General features: G+C 52.4%; 1 protein-coding gene across 2 annotated transcripts; it reads left to right on the top strand.

Annotated features, from left to right (window-relative positions):
* Positions 1 to 22,268, top strand: SH3BP5L (SH3 binding domain protein 5 like). 2 transcript variants are annotated; one of them, XR_010380438.1, is made up of 9 exons: positions 1 to 94; positions 546 to 1,154; positions 7,525 to 7,587; positions 7,747 to 7,875; positions 9,434 to 9,595; positions 11,075 to 11,248; positions 11,813 to 17,522; positions 18,426 to 18,640; positions 19,724 to 22,268. XR_010380438.1 is itself a non-coding variant. In XM_031449464.2 (7 exons), the coding sequence occupies exons 2-7, from the start codon at positions 972 to 974 to the stop codon at positions 12,281 to 12,283; spliced, it is 1,182 nt and encodes a 393-aa protein (XP_031305324.1). In that variant the 5' UTR covers positions 8 to 84; positions 546 to 971; the 3' UTR covers positions 12,284 to 13,688. The 2 variants fall into 2 exon arrangements, 1 of the variants encoding a protein (XP_031305324.1); XM_031449464.2 differs by lacking the exons at positions 18,426 to 18,640; positions 19,724 to 22,268 and having other exon boundaries at positions 8 to 84; positions 11,813 to 13,688.
* The last annotated feature ends 352 nt before the right edge of the window (positions 22,269 to 22,620 follow it).

Here is a 22,620-nt window from a genome sequence, read left to right as displayed (position 1 = left end):
CCACATCGTATTTGGTTGGACCGGCTTGTTGCGGGGAGGGCGGGGGAAGATTGTTTGCAGTGGAGAAGCTCGGCGCACGGGAAGGTAAACTGAGGTAAAACTGGAAAGGGTTCGCGGGGGGTGTGTGGGTTTGCGCCCGGCTGTGTAGGAGGTCTGGGGCCAGGGTCCTCGGGATTGCGGAAGAGTGGGGCTGGAAACGGGAGGCTCGGATTGTCCGCAGGGTTGGAGAGAGAAGAGGAGATGGGGTGGGGCTGGGGGTTACAAGGTGATTTGCAAAGCCGGGGGAGGGGGGAGTGGAATGGAGCGGGCAGAAGAGAAGCCAGGGGATAGTGGGGAGGATGAGAGCACGGAGGGAAGTCTGGGAGGTGCTAGTGGGGGAGGGGCTGGGGCGAGAGATCCTGGAACGCGGGAAAGTTCAGGGGTTGGTCTGAACGTGGGGGTGTGCCGGGAAGAGAGTGGAGTCCTTGGGAGGTTAAGGGATTGAAAGGAGCTGGTGGCCGACGTTCTAGTGCTGACTATGGACTGGGCCTTTGTTTCCCCTGTAGCTCCCCAGAGACGCATCCCGCAGCCTCTGCTCAGGCCCAGCCGTCTCTCTCCAGTTGCCACCACAGCCTGGAGGCGCCTGCCTCCGCCCTCCCGAATGGTGCTCCTTCTCACAGGCCTCGGCCCAGGATCCAGGCCCCCTTTGCCCCCTGCCTCGGAGCTGTTGCTCCGGGTCTTTCCTAGTGGACTCCTTGGGACGGGGAGGGAAGAACTTTTGCACATACAAGGCTGTAGCTCTAGGGACCCCACCGACAACTTGAATCTTGGTCTCTAACCGAGTGTGAAATCCCTCCTGTGCCCTCTCTATCTGCCCTTTGAGAAGAGAAACCCTTCTGTCCACCCAGAACCCAGTAAGCCCCAAGCTGGGGCCCTGGTCCCAGCATGTCAATCCTCTCTTATGCATAGGGCTCTGCCCTCTCCCTGTCAGCATGGCTGAACTCAGGCAGGTTCCAGGGGGGCGGGAGACCCCACAGGGGGAGCTTCGGCCGGAAGTTGTAGAGGATGAAGTCCCTCGGAGCCCTGTCGCAGAGGAGCCCGGAGGAGGCGGAAGCAACAGCAGTGAAGCCAAATTGTCCCCAAGAGAAGAAGAAGAGCTGGATCCTAGAATACAGGTGAGAAGACTGAGCTAGGGGAGACATAGGGAGCTTAGATCCCAGCATTTCTGAAGAGCTGTCCGATAAATGAGGGGTTGGACTTAACTCTTTTCCCAGTGCACTTAGGCAGGAATGGAAAACAAGTTTGTCAACAAATCATTGCAACATAGTGTGACTAGCACCACAAGAGTTGTGTGCAGTGGGAGTACAGAGAAAGGCCGGGCCTGAGTGCCTGGGGCATGTTGCTGAAGGCTTCCCTGATGAAGTGAAGAGACAAATTGGCAGCAGATGCAGGAAGCACACTTTAGGTCAGGAGACAGTCGAACTGTTGTTTCTTTTCCGAGTAAACAAAGGGAGATACATAACAAGTTTCTACTGTATAGCACAGGGAACTATAATTAATATCGTGTAATAACTTATGGCTAAAAAGAATATGAAAACAAATATATGTATATTTTTACATGACTGAGGTATTGTGCTGTACACCAGAAATTGACACATTGTAAATTGACTATACTTAAATAAAAACATTAAAAAAAAAACGCAAAGGGGCTGTTGGCTTGGAGATGCAGCGTGAGTGGGATGTGAGATGACTTTGAGATCAGAAGGCAGTTTTGAATCTTTTCCCTTCTTTCACCTCATCAGTGCCTCCCAGGGACATTCACATTTGTGAAAGGTGAGACTTTTCATGTCTCATAAAGGTGACATCAGGCTTAGGCCTCTGAGGAAATCTATGTGTTCAGAGACATGTATGAGCTGTGGTCAGTCCTTCATAATACAGATTTCTGGTTCTGAGGATGCTGGGTCTATCAGATGAATGAAAGAGCTGATTTATTGTCTTGGAGCATTAATTGGCTAGTTGGTAGAGGGGCAGAACTTTGTGAAGGAGACCTGGGAGCAGTGGATGAGGACAGGCACCATGTGGAGTAGATAACATGGCCAGCTGAGCTGGATTGCAGTTTCCGGGCGGCGACAGAGAAGGGCTCCCTGGAGAAGCTGCTTCGGCAGGTGAAGGTCAGGATTGTCCTGTGTATTTGGGGCCTGAGCCTGCCATTTGGTATGGTAGCATCTCCAGGATTCTGACGTGGAGGTGGCTCACGTCTCTGTAAGTGAGGAGGAGTGTCCCAGGGCTCACACTCCCAGGCTTCTCTGTCAACAGACCTTTATTAGAGTACTTCAGTGAGTCAAGAAGAAATCAAAGCTGGTTCTAGCATCCTTCCTGCCCTCTCATGGTTGGGGTTCCCAGGATGTGTGTGGGGAAGCTGTGTCCATGTTTACAGTGGAGCAGTGGTGAACTATTTGCTGGCATGAGTCAGTAATTTATTTCTGCTGTGTTTCATGGGCATTACATTGAAAACAGCTCAGTTTCTCCTGCTGGTTCTGTAGATTCTTTGTGCATCAAGGAAACAAGTTGTAGTGAAAAAAGCCTTGGGCTGAGATTCAAGGAACCTCTAGTCCAATGATGTGTGATTTTCGTGCAAGTTACATAACCTTTCCGAGCCTCAGTTTCTTTATCTGTAAAGTGAATGGTTGATCTAGCTAATTTGCACAGCTCCTTCCCGCTCTGATTCTTTTCTTTCACAAGCTCCCTCTTCCTGTCTCTTGGTGGAAGTTTGTAGGTCACGCTTTGGGAAAGAGACCCCTGCGTGTCAGGGAGGAGGGCTTTGCTGAAGCCCTTCACACACTTCCCTGCAGCATTCCTTGCCCCACTCCAGAGGAGAATCCACTCCCACTTCTTTGCTCAGTCTCTCCTGCTCCTGCATATTTTTCCAGTGCCCACACAGGCAAAGGTGGTAGGATGAAAAGGCACCCTCATGCTGCGCTGTCCAATAAAGTAGCCACCAGCCGCGTGTGGATAACTTAAATAAAATCAATTACGATTAAATAAAAAGCAAAAGTGCCTTTCCCCAGGTGCTGTTGGCAGTGCACAAGCAGAACATCTCTGTCCCCGTAGACAGTTGTCTGGTGTGAGCTCTGTGAGGGCCAGAGAATGCTGAGCAGGAGAAAGATTCACCCGGCCGTCAGTGACCTTGCAGTGTTACTGGAACAGGGGGGGCAGGCAGACCCTAGTCTCTTGCTAAACTGGGAGACACATTGTGGAGTGTTGTGGGTTATGTAGGGAGGCAAAGTCTTGCAGAGGCCTCCCTCATTGATGAGGCTGGGCCGGGCCGGTGCTCTGTTCTCAGCAGGGTTTCAGCGTCTCCCTGCTGCGTGGGAAAGCCAGCCTTGTGTGAGGGGCACCCTTCATGGAGGAGGCCAGTGGCATTTGGGCCTTCTGGGTTTGGGCTCTTTTGGATGAGAGAAAGATAGAGGTGTGTGTCTGGAGGTCCCTTTTAGTGTTGACAGTGTACAGGATCGTGTTATCCTGGTACTGCGTTTCAGAACTTTGGATCAGTGCATTCAGTGGGTCTCTACCCACAGCTCCATCAGAACCCCCCTGGGGCTTGAAAAACACCCATTCCTGAGCCGTGCCAGACTTGTGAATTCTCCTTCTGGGTGGGGCGAGAAGTGGTTCTAACATGCAGCCTGGGTGAGTCCGCTGAGCTGGAGATACCCTGTTCAGGTATTTTCTGGAACGGCCAGAAATGGTCCCTTAGGGTGAGGCTCTTTATGACATGGGAAGTGGGGATTCTTGGCAGGCAGGCAGCTTGTGCCCCCCGTTGTCTGGTGGGATCCCTGTCGAAGCTGGAGGGAAGCCAGACCTGCACGGAGTGTGCTGTCTGCCAGGGAAGTCAACTGAATGTGTCTGTGTCTTGAAATGGACATACTTTCTGAGGCCTCCAGGCTGGTCCTCAGTTTTCTGAGAGCTCCAGGGTCCCAGGGGCAGGAAGGAGTGGAGGAGGGCAGTACTAGGAGGGGCCTGGTTCTCCTCCCCTGTGACTTCTCAGGCCTCTTTGTGATGGGCACATTCTTTCCCCAAGTAAGTGGATACGTCCACTGACCTCCTCCTCACACTCTTCAGGGTGACTTTGTGGCTTCTGCCAAAGTGTCAGTTTAGCTTTTGCAGGGCAGTTGTTTTTACCTTATTTCTGAGTCTTCGGGTCATGGATCACCCTGGCCCTGCTGATTGACTGTGGGCTTGAGTTTTGTGTTTGTTTTTTTAATTGAGGTATAGTTGATTTATAATATTACCTAAGTTGTTTCAGGTGTACAATGTAGTGGTTCACAGTTTTTAAAGGTGATACTCCGTTTTGGCGTTGAGTATTTTAGTGGCCTGCCTGAGGTGGGCAGGAGCGTCTCTAGCCTGAGCACCCATGCCTTTGGCTCCATGGCCTGGTGTCCTGGTAGTGCACCTGGTCTGCTCCGGGAAGGTCACCCTCCCTGCTGGCTGCAGGCTCTCTGATGGATGATGCACACTGACTCAGGCCTCATCCTCCTCGCATTCCATTTCAGCCAGATGCCAGGAGTCCCTGGTGAAGCAGACCAAATGGAACGTGGCGCCAACAGCCTAGAACAGAGTCCCGGGTGCTTGTTGGCTTCCTGCTCTGCTTTGCCCTGGGTCTGCCCCAGCCTGGCTGCTCCCACCCCGGCTGCTCCCACCCCGGCTCTCTTGCCCACCCTGGCCTCCAGCCCGCTCTGCTCGCCCGTCTCCTTGTCTTGTTAGAAAGAGCTTTGTGACTCTGAAGGGGCAGACCTCAGAGTCAACAAAAGGCTTTTTTTAATTGCTGGAGGTGCTTCGCAGGTATGAGTTTCTGTATGGAAAGACGTGCCTGCTTCTGTGGGCCAACAGCCAGAGCCTTTCACATTCATTTTCCAGTGAGGATGACTTGCATCGAGCTGTTCACTCCTCTAATGATCTTGTCAGGGTCTGGGAGCCCTTTGGGCTGTGGAACCAAGTGGGCTCCAGGCTTGGACCTTGGTTCACCCACAGGAATACTGCAGCATGCCCTCCGCCCACCTCCTTCTCTTCTCCCCCACAATCAGTGTTTTCTTACCAGGGCTGTGGTTCTCCTCGATGGTGGTACTGATGTCTTTGAGACAGCCATTCACGGACATCCTTAGTCCTAGGAGGGTGGTCACCAGTATCAGGAGGGCCAGATAAAAGGTCAGGTCCTAGATCCAGTCCCACTTCTGTCTCTGATTCCCTGTCTTACTGTTCCCTGTCTATCAAATGTGAATGAGCTGAGAAAGAATATTCCATTGGGAGATGCTGAAAGGACCGGTCACCTCCTCTCTTTGATTGTCTGAAACTCCCTGTGAGCCAAGTTTAGCCCCAGAAGGCTGGGCCCACAGGGGGAGGACTGCCCCTCACCCTGACAGTAATTGCCTTTTCTGAGGGCCCTCTGTGGTGATCTCATCAGATGAAGGTGACATCCTTGTTAGGACAGCACTGTGAAACGCAGCGCTTTGTGTGTTGGGGGGTGTTGGCACTGCCCTCGGGCTTCCTCTGGCGTCTTCTGGGCCTTGGAGGCTGCTCGTGGTTCCAGAGTGGCTTGCTGTTGCCTTATGAGCACCGGATTGTGTGGGTTGTGTGGCTGATCACACTGCCCATGTGCAGCAACTTGCCTGCACTTAAGTATTTTTTTTTAAATTGAGGTATAGTTAATTTACGTTATTACGTGAGTTTTGGAAGCCACACGCCGCTGTCCAAGTTCAGGTGTGCCCTAAGGTCAGATGCACGTGGGATTTCAAAGGCATAGTTAAAAAAAAAGAATGTAGAAATATTAGTGGTAATTATTTTATGTTGCTATAACATGTTGAAATTATGATATTTTGGATATGTTGGGTTAAATGAAATGTATTATTGCAGGCTCATCTCTTTGGTTTTGCTTTTTTAAAAAAAAAATACGGCATCTAGAGAACTACAGATTCCATAGGAGGCTCATAATATATTTCTGTTGGACAGCTCTGCTCTGGCAAGTTGAGAGCCACATTTGTGGCGCTCCCTGAGGCAGTGTCTACACTGCTGTGGTATATGTATTCTCCTGTCTTTCTTCCTGGTTTTGTTATTTGTTTCTTCCATTGTGTTCCACCTCTTACTGTAATTAGGGTGAATAACTTGGTTTCTTGGATCCTTACTTGCTGACTCAGATCTTTTAGAGCTTGAACTGGGGTATAGAAAGAAAGATGACTAAAGGGGGATCAGACACTGGGTGGTTGGGAGGGCCAGATGCCGTGTGCGGGAGCAGCGCTGGCCCACTGCCAAGTGCAGGTCGCGCCTGGGCCAGGGGCAGCAGGCAGACAGACACCAGGCTGGCTGCCGCTGGCCTGTCCGTGGGCTGCAGGGCTCCGGGAGGGGAATCCTGTAGCTGGGCACTGGGCGTTTCTCTGGGCATTGCTCCTTCTCAGGAGTGTCCTCGGCTCCCTGGCCTCCAGGAACTTGACCGAGGGGAGGGGAAGGGAGGCGATTCAAGGCTGTGCCCTCCCTGCCCTCTGCCTTGACACTGAAGGGCCCTGGGAGATTCTGTCGCTGCTTTTGCCAGCCCTGGGGCCGCTGGGGCCCTCAGGCCAGCACGCCTGGTGACTTCCTCCTGAGGCTCTCCCTCCCTCCCACAGGATCTGCTGTGTGGGGACCTGGGGTCACTGTCACCACTGCCCAAGCAGGCCTGGAGGCTCTAATCTTAACCTGAATTGTCCACACAGCCATGGTGATTCTGCGTCCTGTACTTCCCTGGGCTCTCCCCTCCCCTCTCCCACCTACAGATGGCCTCCACTTTTGTCTCCCTGTCTCCTTGTCTCCAAGCTTTCCCTGCATGGCCCAGCTCGGCCTTCCTAAAGCACAGACCAGGTGGCGCCCGGCTCTGAGGGGTTCCCTCTGCCACTGGGACAAGCCCTAGTGTCCCCTCCCCTGTGCCTCAGCCTCTCCGGCTGCTCACCTCACAGCCTGCCTGCCTGAGCACCTGCTCTCCTGTAGATCCCCAGTTCCTGCCATGCCCACCCCTCACATGGTTCTTCACGCCCCGGAGGGCCTGTGGCTGTGAGCTGCCACCTCTCTGTGTTCTGAATTCTCAGGCCTCATGGTGCTGAGCTGTGCTAAGTGTGTGGTACATGTGTGCTGAGTGGGGTCTTGTCCTCTCTGGGTCAGAGACTTAGGTCTGAGGAGACTCCTGGCTGGGGAGTGAGAAGGAGGTGGTGCAGTCTGATGGAGAGACACAGGCTTGTTGCCACTTCACTACGTGTGTACGTGTGTTCATTGTCTGAACCTCAGTCTTCTCATCTTTAAAATGGGGGCTTTTACTTCCTGATACAGAGGTGGAGTTGCAAGGGTCACAGGAGGCTGTATATTAGGTCTCTGACAAGGAGGCACTTGACAGTGACCTTCTCCCCTATCTCTCCCCTTCCCTGGTCAGCTGGGCCTTCCGTCTGTGCACTGTGCTTCTACCCTGCCTGGTTCATGGGAGGCTGCTTACCTCCACCTGCTCTAACTTGCTGCCCCTCTCTGTGGCAGGAGGAGCTGGAGCATCTGAACCAGGCCAGCGAGGAGATCAACCAGGTGGAGCTGCAGCTGGATGTGAGTGCTGCTCCTTTTCTTCATCCCTTGGGTTGGTTCTAGAGTTCACATCCCTCCTCTTTCTGTCCAGCAGCTGGGGAGGAGGCGTATATGAGAGATAAGAGGGGCTGGGACCCACATGCATGATCCCCTCTGCCCACATCCCTCTCCTTGTGCCAGGAGGCCAGGACCACCTACCGGAGGATCCTTCAGGAGTCAGCGAGGAAGCTCAACACACAGGGCTCCCACCTGGGGAGCTGCATCGAGAAGGCCCGGCCCTACTACGAGGCTCGGCGGCTGGCTAAGGAGGTACTTACTGCCCACTGACCCACCTCCCGGGGGGCTGCGTGCAGAGCTGGGCCCCACACCCTTATCTCTGTGTGGGGTGTGAGACGGAACACCTTTTCTAATATCTTTTCTCCCTTCTCTTCCCTGTGGTTCATGTCTCTGTTCTCTTGGCTTACCTCTCTACTCCTTGACCCTTCCTCCTTTATTTTTTCCTTTACACAAGTAATGTCAGTTCACTGTTGGAAGACCGTAACTGTAACCTGTAACTATAAAATAAGAAGAGAACTAAAATCTCCCCAAATCCTGCTATGTTTATGCTTCATGATTTTTGTACCTGGGGCTTGTGTTAGTCAAGTACGGTGAGGCGGCAGACACAGACAACTGCTTTGAAAGAAGAGCTTATTACTTACATTTCCTAAGGAGAAAGGACAGTCTGCATCGTGCAGGGCTGCGTGGGGAAGCACCTGGGTGGGCGAGGAGGCAGCAAACCTGAGGGGAACGCTTGGCCCAGAGCTTTTATTGTAGACCTTTACTGTGGTTGGTTTTCACGGGAAGGAATGGGTAAAGCAGTGTAGGCTAGTTTGAAACTAGTGGGCTCTGGGCTAGAGGGATGTTCTCTCAAGTTTTCTGGTACGTGGCCCTCTGGTGATTTAGGGCAGGGGAAACACGGGCTTGGTGTGTGAGAGTTAGATAAAAGCGGCTGCAAGCGAAGGTCTCAAGAAGACCAAAGAATACAGGAAACACTCAAAATGCCTTGAGCTTGACAAGCTTGTTCCTGGGTGTATTTGCTTCGCCCAGTCTTCCCCTTGGCCTGAAACTCGCATCCTTGGTGTGGGCTTTGGATTGGTTGATTTGCACATGAAAGGTGTGCTCGCAGGAGTTCACTGTCTCTGGGAGTTCGCTTGCCCTCGGAGGACCAGCGTGGCTTCCAAGGTGTCAAAGCATCATCAAATATAGAAAGTAAAAAATGTGGTTAATACAGCACAGATAACCCCTTAACTTTTTTTTTTTTGGTATATATTTCTGCCAAAACAGGATAATGTGTACTATTTTTATTCCTTTATTTTCCTTATGACACGGTTTCATGTCAGTCAGTATCCATCCATGCCATTATTTTTAAGGGCTGTTTAATATTTCCTTATATTTGGTGTACTGTTATTTTTTTAGCCAGTTCTCTGTAACTGAGAACTTGAGTTGGTGAGTTTCATTCACTTACCTGCTGGACTGGAGTGGATTGTATCAATCAGCAACTAAGCACCTTCCCACTGAAGTGGTGTGGGTTTTTCTTCTCTCCAGGGCAAAAGGCCAGCAGCCTTTGATGGTGCTGGATTTTACACACTCAGCCTCCTTTGGCAGTACCCTTCTCTGTGTACCCATATCTCTTCTCTTAGCTGTATCCTTACAAAATATTCTTTGTAGAGTTTTACTTTCTTGACACTTATCCTTAGTGCAGTTTAGGAAGTAAAGCCAGCATTGCAGTGGGCCTTCCTCCTTCTCTTGTCCTTGCCCAGGGTTGGTCTCCATGGGCAGTCAGGGGTCTCTTGTGGGGCTCCCTGTCCTGACGACCCTTTTCCCCCAGGCCCAGCAGGAGACACAGAAGGCAGCGCTGCGGTACGAGCGGGCCGTGAGCATGCACAACGCTGCCCGGGAGATGGTGTTTGTGGCCGAGCAGGGCGTCATGGCTGACAAGAACCGGCTGGACCCCACGTGGCAGGAGATGCTCAACCACGCCACCTGCAAGGTGAGCTAGGCAGTGCCAGTGGGTCCCCTCTGCTGGTTCCGGCACTTTCTTTGTCATCCCTTCATCTTTTCTCGCTCTCTCCTGCAGCCTTCCCTCAGCTTTGATTCTGTTTTAGGGAAAACCTGTTAGCTCTTTGCCCATTTTTGGCCTCCAGTGTGTCCCATGTACATTTCCTTCTGACTTAGGATGTCTTTCTGGGCTTTTCTTGAACCTTTGCCTCCAGATGTGGGACTAACCCAGCGGTTCATCCCTACTGAATGCCCTGGATTCAATGCCTTTGTTACATTTAGCTGTGACCCGTCACTTCTGTTTTTCAGAATGTTCTCCCTTTCTTGCTTCTGAGCTCTGCCATTAGACCTTGATTTTTGAAGTGTAACTTGTATATCACTTCCGAACTGCCCTGTGGGGGACCAGGGAGCAGGAGGGCCCTTGGCATCCGCTCCAGCCTGCCACCTTCACCTCGTAAAGGGCAAGTGTCTTAGTCTTTTAGGGCCGTCACAACCCCACAGTGAGGCTGGGCAGCTTACACCACACATGTTCCATGTCTCTAACGTCAAGGCATAGGCAGATGTGGCGTCTGCTGAGGGCTTGCCTCCCAGCTCTTAGACAGCCAGCTGTCTTGTCACTGTGTTCCCACATGGCTGACGGGGCTAGGGAGCTCTACAAGGGCTCTTTCATAAGGAAACTAATTCCATTCGTGAGCTCTCTCCCCTCATGACCCCATCACATCTCAGAGGGCCCACCTCCAATGCCATCACCTCAGGGATTAGGATTTCCACGCTAGAATTTTGGGGGTCACAGGCATTTAGTCCGTAGCAGTAAGTGTCAGCCTCTGAGGAGTGGTCCTGTCTCAAGGTTCTTTGTGTGCCCCTTAGTCCAGGCCCATGGCCTCGCCCAAAGCAGGAGCTCCGCTTCTACTCTGGAGCTCACACAGAGGGACGACACAGCACTGGGGGAGGGGTTGTCCAGGCTGCGTGGGGCAGGATGTGGTGCGGCTCTAGTGCAGGGTATGGTGAGGCCAGCTCCTTGGTCCTGGTGGATGCAGTGGCTGGAGCCTTTGCCTGCTGCCTGCTCAGGCACGGACGTCTGGAGAACGCAGTGCTGAGCGGTGGCTCCCCACAGCGAGGCTCTCCCCTTCCCCCAGCCCCAGCCCCCAGCACTGAGGGATCTCTGAGGACCGTGGCTGTGGCAGGTGTGCTCACAGACGGACATTCTCTACATGCTCACGAGTGGTCCAGAGGGCCCCCGCGCCTCCTGGCGGCAGCAAGGCTGAGAGGCGGGTGGTGCAGGTAACAATAGGCAGGTATAAGAACTCACTGTTCTCTTGTGTCTCGGGAGCTCACTGCCCTCTCTGGGCTCTGCAGACAGTGGGGGATTCCTGCCAATGTAACATTCGGAGTGGCAGCCTGGGACAGACTACAGGGGCAGGAGTGTGGGTCTGAGCTCAGTGATGTGAGTCCTCCACCCTACCTGGGCCAGGTGAACGAAGCAGAGGAGGAGCGGCTTCGTGGCGAGCGGGAGCACCAGCGGGTGACGCGGCTGTGCCAGCAGGCCGAGGCCCGGGTTCAGGCCCTGCAGAAGACCCTCCGGCGCGCCATTGGCAAGAGCCGCCCCTACTTTGAGCTCAAGGCCCAGTTCAGCCAGATCCTGGAGGTAGCTGAGTGGGGGAGGGGGGATGGGTGGACATCTGGAGACGGGGCAGGCATAGAAAGGGAGACAGGTTGGGGGGCACCAGTCTGCTTCTCTGGGCTATCCACCAGGCCAATGTGGTGGGACAGGTGGTGGCGCAAGAGCTCAGAATGACCCTGCGGGAGTGGGATGTGGGATGATGGGGAGGGTGGATGCTGGCGGAGAAGGGAAGTAAAGGGGAAGAAGTGAGAATTGGGGGGGGACAGGGAAGAGGAAAGGGAACAGTGGGGAGAGGAGGTGGAGTGGGTGGGAATGAAGACCTGGGAAGAAGGCCCTGGAAGGTCAGGCAGGAGCAGGGCAGGTCGGTGGGGAAGGAGGACCTGAGAAGGAGGACCTGAGAAGGAGGAGTGAAGAGGGGCTGGGTGTGGCCTTTGGAGCCCTGCGGATTGGTGACTGGTGGCGCGCAGGGTCGGGCCGGGCCTGGCAGAGGAGGCGCAGGATGCTGAGTGCAGCTGCCAGGACTCGGCATCGCTGGGGGCCTCGGAGAGTTGTCCAGAGGATTCCCCCGCTCTGTCCCTCCCTCTGCAGGAGCACAAGGCCAAGGTGACAGAGCTGGAGCAGCAGGTGGCCCAGGCTAAGACCCGCTACTCTGTCGCCCTGCGCAACCTGGAGCAGATCAGCGAGCAGATTCATGCGCGGCGCCGGGGCCAGCCCGCGCATCCCGCGGGCCAGCGGCGCTCCTCCCCCGTCGGGGCCGAGGCCGGGCCCGATGCTGGCGAGGATGGGGACAGCGGGATCATCGAGGGGGCCGAGGGCGGGGGTTTGGAGGAGGGCGTCAGCCTGGGGCCTGGGCCTGCGCGCGACACGGACACTCTGAGCCTACTGAGCCTGCGCACGGTGGCCTCGGACCTGCAGAAGTGCGACTCGGTGGAGCACCTGCGGGGCCTCTCCGACCACACCAGTCTGGACGGCCAGGAGCTGGGTCCCCGGGGTGGGGGTCGCCGGGGCAGTGACGGCGCAGGCCGCGGGGGCCGTCACCAGCGCAGTGTCAGCCTGTAGCCCCCAACCCCGCTCAGGGTGGCTGGTGCGACTCTTAACCACCATGGCCCAGGAAGGGCCCTCAGGCTCTCAGCTCCCCCTCCTCGGGGCCTTGCTTTCCTCAGAGGGGTCGGTGTGGCTGTGTCTGAGTCTGCTCTTCGTGTCTGGCTTTCCCGCGGGTGGCCCCTCTCTTTGCCTTACCCCCTCGGAAGGCTTGTCTTTGGCTCTCCCCTCCTGCTGGCTCCTCACCGTCTGTCTGACCCCCTTTGCTGTCCCCTTCTGACTTCTTCCATCTGTCTGGATTTTCCCCCCTCAGGGAAATTTATCTAGAAGGCACAGGGAAGCCATCAGAGAAAGTGGGTGCTGGACCTGAGTCCCCGCATCTTGGTTCCCCAGCTTTCAGTGAACGGACAGGCGCCCCTTCCACCTCCCCATCTCCCAGGTGGGCCCTACGGATGCTGCAGAGCTCTCCTGGCAGCCCGCTGTCCCGCTCCTCTGTCCCAGCCTGCCTGTGTGTAACATGTAAGATGTGCTGTGGGACTCTGTGCCTCTGGGAGACACCACTGGTCCCTTCAGCGCTCCCTCCTCATGACCTAAGCTGCTTTGCTGTGTGTGCCTCAAAGCAGGACTTGAGGGGTACTGGGGTCAGGGAAGGTGAAACCAACCCCATTGTCAACATAGGGGACTCCCGTGTGCATCGCGTTTCTAGGCTGGGCCCTTAACATTGCCAAGGTGCTAGCGGGTCCGTGTTGCGGGGTGGGGACGTAGTGAAGTCCCGATGGCTGAAACCCTTGCCAGTCCTGCTGCGGAGTTAGGTTTAATTTACTTTTTCTGGGTAGAGGATGCAGAGCCAAGTCTCAGCACCCTCCTACAGGGTTGGAGTTAGGGAATTTGGTGCTCAGTTGCTCTCCATTGCTCTTCCCCAAACCAAACAATACCTAGTCCAGGATCCCTTAAGGGGGAACGCTCAGGTTTGGCTGTAGATCCTCTGCTGATATGGGGAGGGGCTGGCCTGGGGTGAGGGGACTCGCCCTCCGTGGGGAGCAGCTCCAGGTGTCTGGCGGGGCTCCCACGCTGTGTATGGGGAAAGGTAGGGGAGCTACACTGGATCTGGGTGCCTTTGGAGGACTGATCCTCCTGTCCCACCCCGGGAGGGCTGAGAGCTGGACTCTGGGCAGGAGACCTTGTGCCTAGGCCTATGAGCTGCTGCCACTGACCAGGGGAGGAGTGGGCCTTCGCGTGGAAGGTGTCCCCCTGTCCCAGGGTCGAGGTAGGATGGTCATGATGAGAACCGCCAGGTTTGAGGTGGCCATGGGTGGAGGGAAGAGTGGGAGGATGTGGGCGTGCGTGCGTGCATGCATGTGCCTGTGTGTATGGGGGAAAAGGTCTGCCCCGATTTTATTTAAATAAAATAGTTTATGTAACAGTAATGTTCATTGCCCCTGTTGGGAGGGAGAGGGAGAACGGCGAGGATGGAGAGCAGGGAGGAGCAGGGTGAAATGTGCTCTTCTGATGGGGGAAGTCAGGGAGGTGAAGGATGAGATGGACCAAACCCAGGGAGGGAAGGCTTATGGCCATGGTGCTGGGGTGAGCACACACCAGGTCACCGGTGCCCTGCAGATCCCCTCCCCACCGGCCTGCTAGCCAGGAAGGCTCTGCAGGGTGGAGAGAATGTCAGCCACTGGTGGTGCAGAAGGCATCGGGGTGCCAATCCTGGATGTGAGTATGAGGAAAGGGGAGGGACGTACATAGGGTTGTGGGATTTAGCGAATAAACACACAGGATGCTCAGGTAAACTTAGATTTCAGATAGTGTTTTTGCACCCCCACCCCCACCCCCGGGAATGTTTAGGACATACTTACACCAAGTTATTTGTTGTCTATCTGAAGTTAAAATTCAACATAGGTCATAGGTGACTCCCATGTCAGGACTTGACCCGTTGTGGGTCAGGAGGGTTTTGAGTACCTTTGGACCCACAGGCTGTGAAATGTCTGGTGGATCAGGTAGGGGAAGAGCTGAGGACTTCAGGAGCGGTGGAGGTGGAGAGTGAAGGCTTCGGACTGAGCGCCACCAGGCTGTACCTGCATGTACAACCAGGTGAGGGTGGAGTCAGCCAAGGGGTGGAGAAGGCGCTGCCAGTGAGGAACGGGGAGACCTGCTGATAGAACCCGGTGAGAAGTGGGCGTCCTGAGGGCCCCTAAGAGTAGGAAGCCAGAAGCTGGAGGGACAGGAGGACAGAGGGGACACCCTGGTGAGCTCAGATGGTAGATAGGCCATTATGAGCCACTGTGCACCCTTTAACTACGCTGTCCAGGTGTGAGACTGCCTGTCCTGACCTGAGTTCTTACCTTAATTGAGAAAGAAGTGAAGTGTGGTAAGGTGATGGGTGCCAAATACTTCCCTTTTCACTGGAAAAGCTGCAGGTAGTGCATGGCCTTTGCCCTTGGAAAGTGGGCTTTCTGAGACGACTCCCTGGGGTCATACTTCCCGCCCGTAAAGCTCCTGGTGCAAAGGAGCCCCAGAAAAGAAGGGCTGGTTGTGCTCACCCATTTTCTTGCAAAAGTCACCTACCAGGTAAGGCAACAGTGCAGAGAGAACGGGAGGGTTAGGGCTGACGGCACTTCCTTCATGTGGAGGAAAGCTGCCGTGGTGAATATGCCTACCCCCAGCCCTAACGTGACGGCAGTGGGTTGCACTCACCGTGTGTCTCATGTGCCAGGCAAATGCATCGACCCATTTAGTGCCCACAGCATTGCGGGGTAATGCGCAGTTGCTTTTTCACAGTTGAAAATACAGGCATGTAGGAGTGTGCAGTCTGCCCCTAGCCTTGTAGGAAGTGATACAGGCAGTCGGACTCTTGAGTCCAAACTCCTGAACACCTGAGTTAAGGAACTAGAGGTGAGAAAGAAGAGGGTAGATGTAGTCGGCTCTTAGGAAGTTTTATGGGGGGGAAGAGGAGCTGAGAAATACCAGGATGGTCAAGGAATTTTAAAGTAAGCAAGAGATGGTCAGTTTATGGGAGATGTGGAGTCTCTTCTTACCCATTTCTGTGCCATGTCATATGTCATAGTGGTAATGACTTCTTTTGAACTGTGTCCCCCTTAAGTAAGTAGCTGGGCTCAGAAAATATGCCTTTGTGACCCCTCTTCCCCAATCCAAATTTATTCAAGGTGGTTGTTGGTTTGTTTGTGGGGAGAGGTAATTAGATTTACTGATTTATTATTGAAAGAGGTACTGGGAATTGAACCCCGGAGCTCCTGTATGCTAAGCATGAGCTCTGCCACTTGAGCTATACCCTCCCCCCAGGTTGTAGATGGTCCCCGACTTACAAGTTTGACTTGCTGATTTTTTGGCTTTAAAGTGGTGCGAGAGCAACACACGTTCAGCAGAAACAGTACTTTGAATTTTGCATCTTGATCTTCTGGGCTAGTGATTGGAGGCTTTGCAGTGGGTACCCCGCAGCTAGCTCCCAGTCAGCCACGCAGCCTTGAAGGCGAACAGCAATGCACTTAACGGCTATTCTGTATCCACACAACCGTTCTGTGTTGCACTTTATCAGTAGAGTATTCAATTAGCCACATGAGGTACTCAGCACTTCACTATAAAGTAGGCTTTATGTTAGATGTGTTTGCCCAGCTGTAGGCTAATGTAAGTGTTCCGAGCACATTTAAGCTTGGTTAAGTGTATTAAGTGCATTTTTGATTTAGGACATTTTCAACTTAATGATGGGTTTATCGATTCGTAACCCCATTGTAAGTCTAGGAAGATCTGTACTTTGTTAGTACCACGGTTAGGAGGTCAGTGTCTGTATCCACAGCCCAGGCATGTTTATGACCTGTAAAATGAGAAAATCTCAGCGTGCTTAGCATGATGCCAGGTCAATGGATGATAGCTACAGTGATCCATGCTGCAGTTTCCTGAAGCTTCAGGATGCAGCGACATTCACGTAAGGAAGCCTCCTCCCATCTTGTGCTAGACAAGGAGACTCTTCATGAAGATCTCACTGAGGGTTGGTTTTCCCTCTTTAGGAATCATTTCGGTCTTTACTCCGCCTTGATGGGCTTCTCAGGCTGTCATGGTCCTGCTCTGTCGGCAGAGGGCAGCAACCACCAGAAAGCGGGCCAGGCGCGGTCTGGGTCTTCATCCCTGCACGCAATTACAATGTTAGTTTCGCAGGACTATGAGGTTCGCCTCCTGGACCCTTGACAGGGGGCCTGGGGACATGGTGGGGTGGGGGTTGGGATCCGTACCCCAGAGTTGAACCCTGTCTGGCCCCACAGGGGCCTCTTGTATCTCTGCATATCCTTGGAAAAGTCAGCTGTCTGAAAACTGGGCCAGGTCTTCTGGGGTGGCCGTCATTTGAGACAAGATATTCCGTGCCTGTTAACTTGCCCTGTCTCCTCAGAGCTCACTCACCTCCTGTGTCGTCCTCCCTAATGTCCCGTCCGTTGCCCTTCCTCAGCCCTCTTCCATATTCCCCTTTTGGGAAATCCCTTAGTCTTCTCCCTACCATCATTCCGGACCATAGCCTGAACTGAGGGGAACAGGGGACCACGTTTCACTGGCTTGCAAAAGGATGTGCATAGTTTATTAAGAAATATTTACCAGGATCTTCCAGAGTGCAAAACACTGGTGCACTGTGGTAGGGCTGATTTAGAAAGTATAATACTGTGGGTGGGATATCCAGATAAGGAACCTGGGGGTCCACACAGGTAATTGGTGACTTGGAGCAGTGAAAAACAGATAACTACTGAGGGCTGTAGTCAAGGAGGGCTCTGGGAGGTTAGGCAAGAAAGCAAGGGCATCGGAAATGGGGACCACTCTGAAGCTCTGAACCAGCCCCTGGCTGTAGGCTAGAGAGGAGGTAACAGGCAGCCCCTCACCCCCACCCTCTCCTCCCAGTCCTCCTATCCCATGCCTCACTCTTCTGAAATCTGTCCTGAGCTCTTCCAGCCAGGGCTTGTGTCTGCCCCATCTTGGTGTTCTCGGGGACTGTCACAAAGCACTCTCCATCAGACATTTGCCCACAGATGTGCTTATGCTCTTGGCACAAGTTTTCACACTTAACCTGTTAGATTTCTGCCTGTGACTTGATGCCCAGCTCATGTGGACATTTGACCAAAGGCCTTCCTGGTTCTGTTACAGAAACCTGAATCCCGTCGAGAGACCAAGCGACACTCAGAGGGTTGGAGAACTCAGGTTTATTTACGCCGGCGGGCCCAGAGGCGTTAATACTCTCGGCTCTGGACCCCGACTGCAAGTTCGTATGAGCTTTTATAGGGTTTTAGGAACAAAGAAATCACATGGTCTTAGGTTTTTCTGCGTGATGGGGAGGGGTTAGTTTCGGCTTCCTAGAAGCAGGCTGTTTTACAGAAGCACAAAAGCAAAGCACTAAGCAATGTCTCTGCCTGGGAGGCCCTGCTGATCCCTGTGGGCCTTTTGCCTCCAGTTCCCCCGCTCTCCAGCCAGGTCTGAATCAATGCCCCCACCTAAGTTCCTCAAGGCTCTTTTGACTTAATGGGGTCAATCCTGATTCCATCTCACTCAACAGTCAGTATAGCTCAGTAGGCATTGTGACTCCATGTCACTCAGTAGAGTGACTGTATGTCATGTATGATCTAAACGGGCACTCCAGTGTGAAGAGGGTAGATGTAATGCAGGACTGAACAGCACCTGATCGCGCTGTCCAGAGAGGGTATCACTGCCCTGCCCTGCCACGAGGCTCTGTGCGCACGTTGGATGAGCCCACACAGCTCCTCTGTGCTTTGGTGTTCCAGTCTGCAAGAAGAGAGGCTGAACTGGGTAGATGAGTTCTGAGGTTGTCTAAACCAAAATCACTAAAACTATATGGCCAGTGGAGAAGGCTGGGGCCTGTCAGAGGGGTTTTGGTGGAGAATGTGAGATAGTGGAGGGGTTCGAGGTCAGAGCATGAGAACTTCCGGGCTGGGGCTGATTAGGGCAGTGGAGGATGGCTGCACATTGCTGCTTTGGCTGTGAGGTGATGACTGTCCACTGTGGTGGAGGAACTTGCAATGCTGGGCGGTGGTGTGTCCTTCCCCACGGCCGGCAGGTGGTGCTCACAGCACAGCAGGGATAAACCAGCTGACATACATCACCGTAGTTCGGGGGAGGGGGTGGCAAGATGAGTTTCTTTCCCATTTAGGATAGAGGAACATTGTGATCTAGGATAGAATGGCGATTGGGGCCGTGGAGTTTGGCAAGAGGAGACACTCCTTCCACAACTGCGGCTTCATCTCACAGGCCTTCTGCGCCGCCCTCTTCCTTTTCCTCTGCTTGTGACTTCTGTGATAACAGGCAGAAGGGCAGGGGCTTCTCCTCGTCCACCAGGAGGGGATTTCAGCCACGCCTTCTTCAGAGGTAAGACAGGATTTTTTTTATAGGGGTTGGGGGCTGGGGGAGGAGTGGGAGGAAGGGTAGGAGCTCCTGGCACGAAGGGCTTCCCAGGAGGAGGATCCTGGGGCCTGTCGGGAAGGATAAGGGGACCTCGGAGAGCATCTCCTCTCCCTCCTTCTAACCTCAGTGCTGCTGCTGGGGTTTCAGGCTCCCACTCTCCTTGGAGAGAGAGGCCAGGAGCCCACTGCCCCTGCACCCTGGGGTGAGAGCAGGCGTTCGTGCTTTTCTCCCACCTGGTCCTCGTCCAGCTGACCGTTACCCAAGCTCTGCTTCCACACTGGACATACTTTCTGAACCCTCGAATCACAAGTTCTTCCTTCTCCAACAAACAGTCGCACTTAGCCGAGGGACCGTGGCTACTGTCGACTGAAATAAATGCGCAGCCTAAATGTTGAGAGTTACATTTTATTTGGCGGGAGGACTCGGGCTGGGATGACAGCCTCTCAGATGGCTCTGAAGGACTGCTCCGAAGAGGTAGGGCAGGAGCTAGGATATATAATGGAGTTCTTACAACAAAGACCAGGTAGTAGGAACAGTAAAAGATTACTTGTTACCTAAAGAAAACCAGGCATCTCAAGGTAAAGAATTTAGTGCTTTTCTATGTATGGGAGGAAGCAAACATTTGGGCTCATTGAATTCATTCCTTTGACAAGCACCTAGCTACCTAGGGCCAGTGTCCTGTCCTTTCTTATTCTGGGTCCCCTCAGGGTGCACCCAGTTTTAGTGGCTGCAGAGGCCGGGCTGCAGGCTTGTCTTCACTGGCTGATGACTTGATGGCTTCAGCATTCTTTGTTTACTGATACAGTTTGCAGTAGTTTTCATTCACACCACCCAGTTGGAAAGGACCTGTCAATAACCAGAAAAGCATGAGGCCTTAGGATGGTCTCTGTTAGAGAGAGGGAAGCTGTGTCTGCAACAACAAAAAACCAAACTCAAGGTTAAAAGACATGCAGCCAGGTATTTAATTCTCCTGCCGTCTTGGATAAACTCTTTTGTTATTTTTATTTTTTCCGAACTGAATTACTTTTTTAAAAATATGTTTTAAAGGCACAACCAGAGAGAATGTGACGGACAAAAAGGCAGAATCTGAAAGAGAGGCAAGTTGACCTGGAATCACAAATGGAAAATGTGTCATAAGAGAAAACATCACGAGAATTGGAGAAGATGAAAGGAGTTGAGTGGAAGAGAAGGAGAGAGACGTGGAGGTACACAGGTGCACTCAGCTGGAGGGAGGGACCTCAGAGATAAGAAGGGGAAAACACGCCAGCTGACAGAACTTGTAGCAGAGACGGTGCGCAGAGGTGCCTGGACATTAATTGAGTCCAGTTCAGATTTATAGCCCTCCCTTATCTTGACCTGTCTTAAGGTGCCTAGGGGTGGGGCCATTCCTGGAGCTGCCTACATTCTGCGGCTGCCTGCTGGATGGAGATTTATGGCTCTGGTGTCAGAGAAATCAGTGGTAAATCTTGTCTCAGGCTGGCCCCACCCTCCTTTGGCTCCAACAGTGTTCGATATCCAATTAACAGGAAGCTGGATTCTATGAGCTGTTAAGAAACAAAATTCAACTGAGTAAATTTTAAAGACCTTACCGGCTTTATTCAGTGATTCATGAATTGGTCAGTATCCCATCCAGCAGATGGAAAAGAGCTCCAAGTCACTGTGCAGAATGAAGGACTTTTATAACCAGAAGGGAGAGGAACAATGAAGTTATACTAGCAAAAATTGGATTGGTTGTCACAAGGTCATCTTCCTTTAGAGGACTGTAGAGGTGTATCTTGGAAGTAGCTGTCCTATTACCAGGTAGAAGAGGACCAAGGGGGCGGGTGTGCCTTCAGATGTGTCCAAGGACCTCTTGGCAGCTCTGTACCATTAATTCCACGACGATTTGTGTGCCTGGAACCCAACCAAAGCTGAGCAAGCCATATTCTCTAATCAAAACAGTATTATCTTCTTGAGGACTTGTGCGTTTTGAGAATTCTATGCTTTGTGAGATGTGTTCTTTCACAGTTTTGGGCATGAAAATCTTCCAGTGAAATGAGAACAGAAGAAATATTTGCTTGTCACCCATCCTTTGTCTTAAACATGGCTCAATAAGGAGGTATCACTCAGAGACGCTGGCTCAGAGAGGATTTTTCTAGAACCTTGGTTCCTAAAGTATATTCTCCAGACCAGCAACAAAAAAAACATCACCTGAAGCTTGTTAGAAATGAACATTCTCAGGCCCCAGCTCCCCAGAGGTACTGGATCAGAAGTTCTGGGGTGGCACCCAGGATCTGTTTAATAGGCCCTGCAGGTGATTCTGGTGCCCACTGGGGTTTGTGAATTGGCTGGCATAGGGGATGCAACAAATTGCACGCAGGGCTCCTAAAACTTGTCACTTCTTTCTCTTTTTATCTGCCAAGCAAGGTCACTTGGCCTAATTTCAGAGGAGTGGCAAGTGTTAAAGTAGATTGTGTTAAATGACAAAAAAATTCAACCAAGTACATTTTCAAGATCTAATTGGCTTTACTGAATGATTGATGAATTGGGCGGCATCTCTTCTAGCAAGTAGAGAGGAGCTCCAAGGAGCTGTACAAACTGGAAGGCTTTTGTGGGCAGACAAGGGAAGGCATAAGGGAAGAGCAGATTGCCTCATCTTCCTTTTGGAGATGGAAAGGGTCTGTGTGTGCTGACCAGAAAATTCCAAGCTGGCTGGTTCAGACTACGTTTGTGGGGAAGATTGGCAGTGCAATTAGGTGAGGCATTAAGCCATGGTTTGGCAGTGTGGGCTTAGCACAAGTGACTCCATTTTTGAAGGCCTCTGTCTTTTGAACAATAAAAAAAAAAAAAAAAAACAGTGGCCATGAACATTATCAGGGGAGGTGGCAGAAGCTTGGGTTTGTGCTTTCTGTTTTCAGACCACGTCTGAAAAATAGTGCCTTTGCAACGTAAGCACAGTGCCATTGTAATTTCTTGGTTTTATCTATTAGGCCAAATTAGCATTTTCCCAATTGCCTCACAAAGGCCCCCTTTACACTGGGTGGTCTTCAGGCTCCAGCCAAGCTCTATACATTGCACTAGGGACGTTTAGTGGCTTTAGTCTGATCTGTGCCTCTGCGGTGGTCATTTCCACAAATCACATGGGGACATTATTAACACCCTATGGAATAAGATTCATATTTTAATGGCAAGAGAAGAAAAATTTAGACATAAAATTTTTCTGCCCTTTGACCGCCTCTCTCTCCTCTACTGTGCATTGTGTATCTATATGGATTATGCATTGACCAAACCTCCCCCATCAGCAGAAATGCCTGCTCAGTCCTAAGAGCAACATTATCCTAACATCTACAAGACAACTCCTTAAAAGAGAGCCATCCTTCTAGATTTTGCAAGGAGGGGGTCACACGACCCCCCCCCCCCCACTTTCTACTTGCCGATCTGGATTGTGTAAACTGTCGATAATACATCATTTGATGTACATCCTTCTATCCCTAAAAACTGTGCTTTGACTTTTGATGGGCAGAACTTTTTTTTTTTTTTTTTTTCTTTGAGATGCTGTTCCTGGGTTATAATCCTCAACTTGGCTCAAATAAAATTTTCCATTTCTTTCTAAGATCTACTGATTAACTTTTCATTGACAACAGAGGTTCAGATTTAGCGGGTCTGGGGCCAGAGTCCCTGAGCATCTGTGTCACACTTGGAGGGGTGAAGTCGTAAGTCCCCTGCAGAGCCCCTCTGCTGTGCCGCTGTGCATGCAACAACGTTCCTGCTAGAAAGGAGCTTCCACTTAATTATGCACCACGCTGCCTGGTCTGTGTTATTAAAAAGACCCAGGAAGGTGAATATATTTGTGAACAAAGAGCATCTCCTGCTGTTTTAGTAAACAAAGGATGTTGTGCCATAAAGTCATCAGCCATTGCAGCCGCCCCCACTGGGGCACCCTGAGGGGAATTCAGGATGGAGAG

This window comes from Camelus dromedarius, chromosome 3 (genome assembly GCF_036321535.1).
Source record: "Camelus dromedarius isolate mCamDro1 chromosome 3, mCamDro1.pat, whole genome shotgun sequence".
Lineage (NCBI taxonomy): Eukaryota > Metazoa > Chordata > Mammalia > Artiodactyla > Camelidae > Camelus > Camelus dromedarius.
This window is presented reverse-complemented; position numbering and strand designations above follow the sequence as displayed.

Excerpts from the sequence above, each read along its gene's own strand:
- SH3BP5L (XM_031449464.2), top strand. The coding sequence starts at position 972 with ATGGCTGAACTCAGGCAGGTTCCAGGGGGGCGGGAGACCCCACAGGGG. Across the intron at positions 7,876-9,433 it reads CTCGGCGGCTGGCTAAGGAG|GCCCAGCAGGAGACACAGAA; the intron begins GTACTTACTGCC and ends CTTTTCCCCCAG. Across the intron at positions 9,596-11,074 it reads TCAACCACGCCACCTGCAAG|GTGAACGAAGCAGAGGAGGA; the intron begins GTGAGCTAGGCA and ends TACCTGGGCCAG.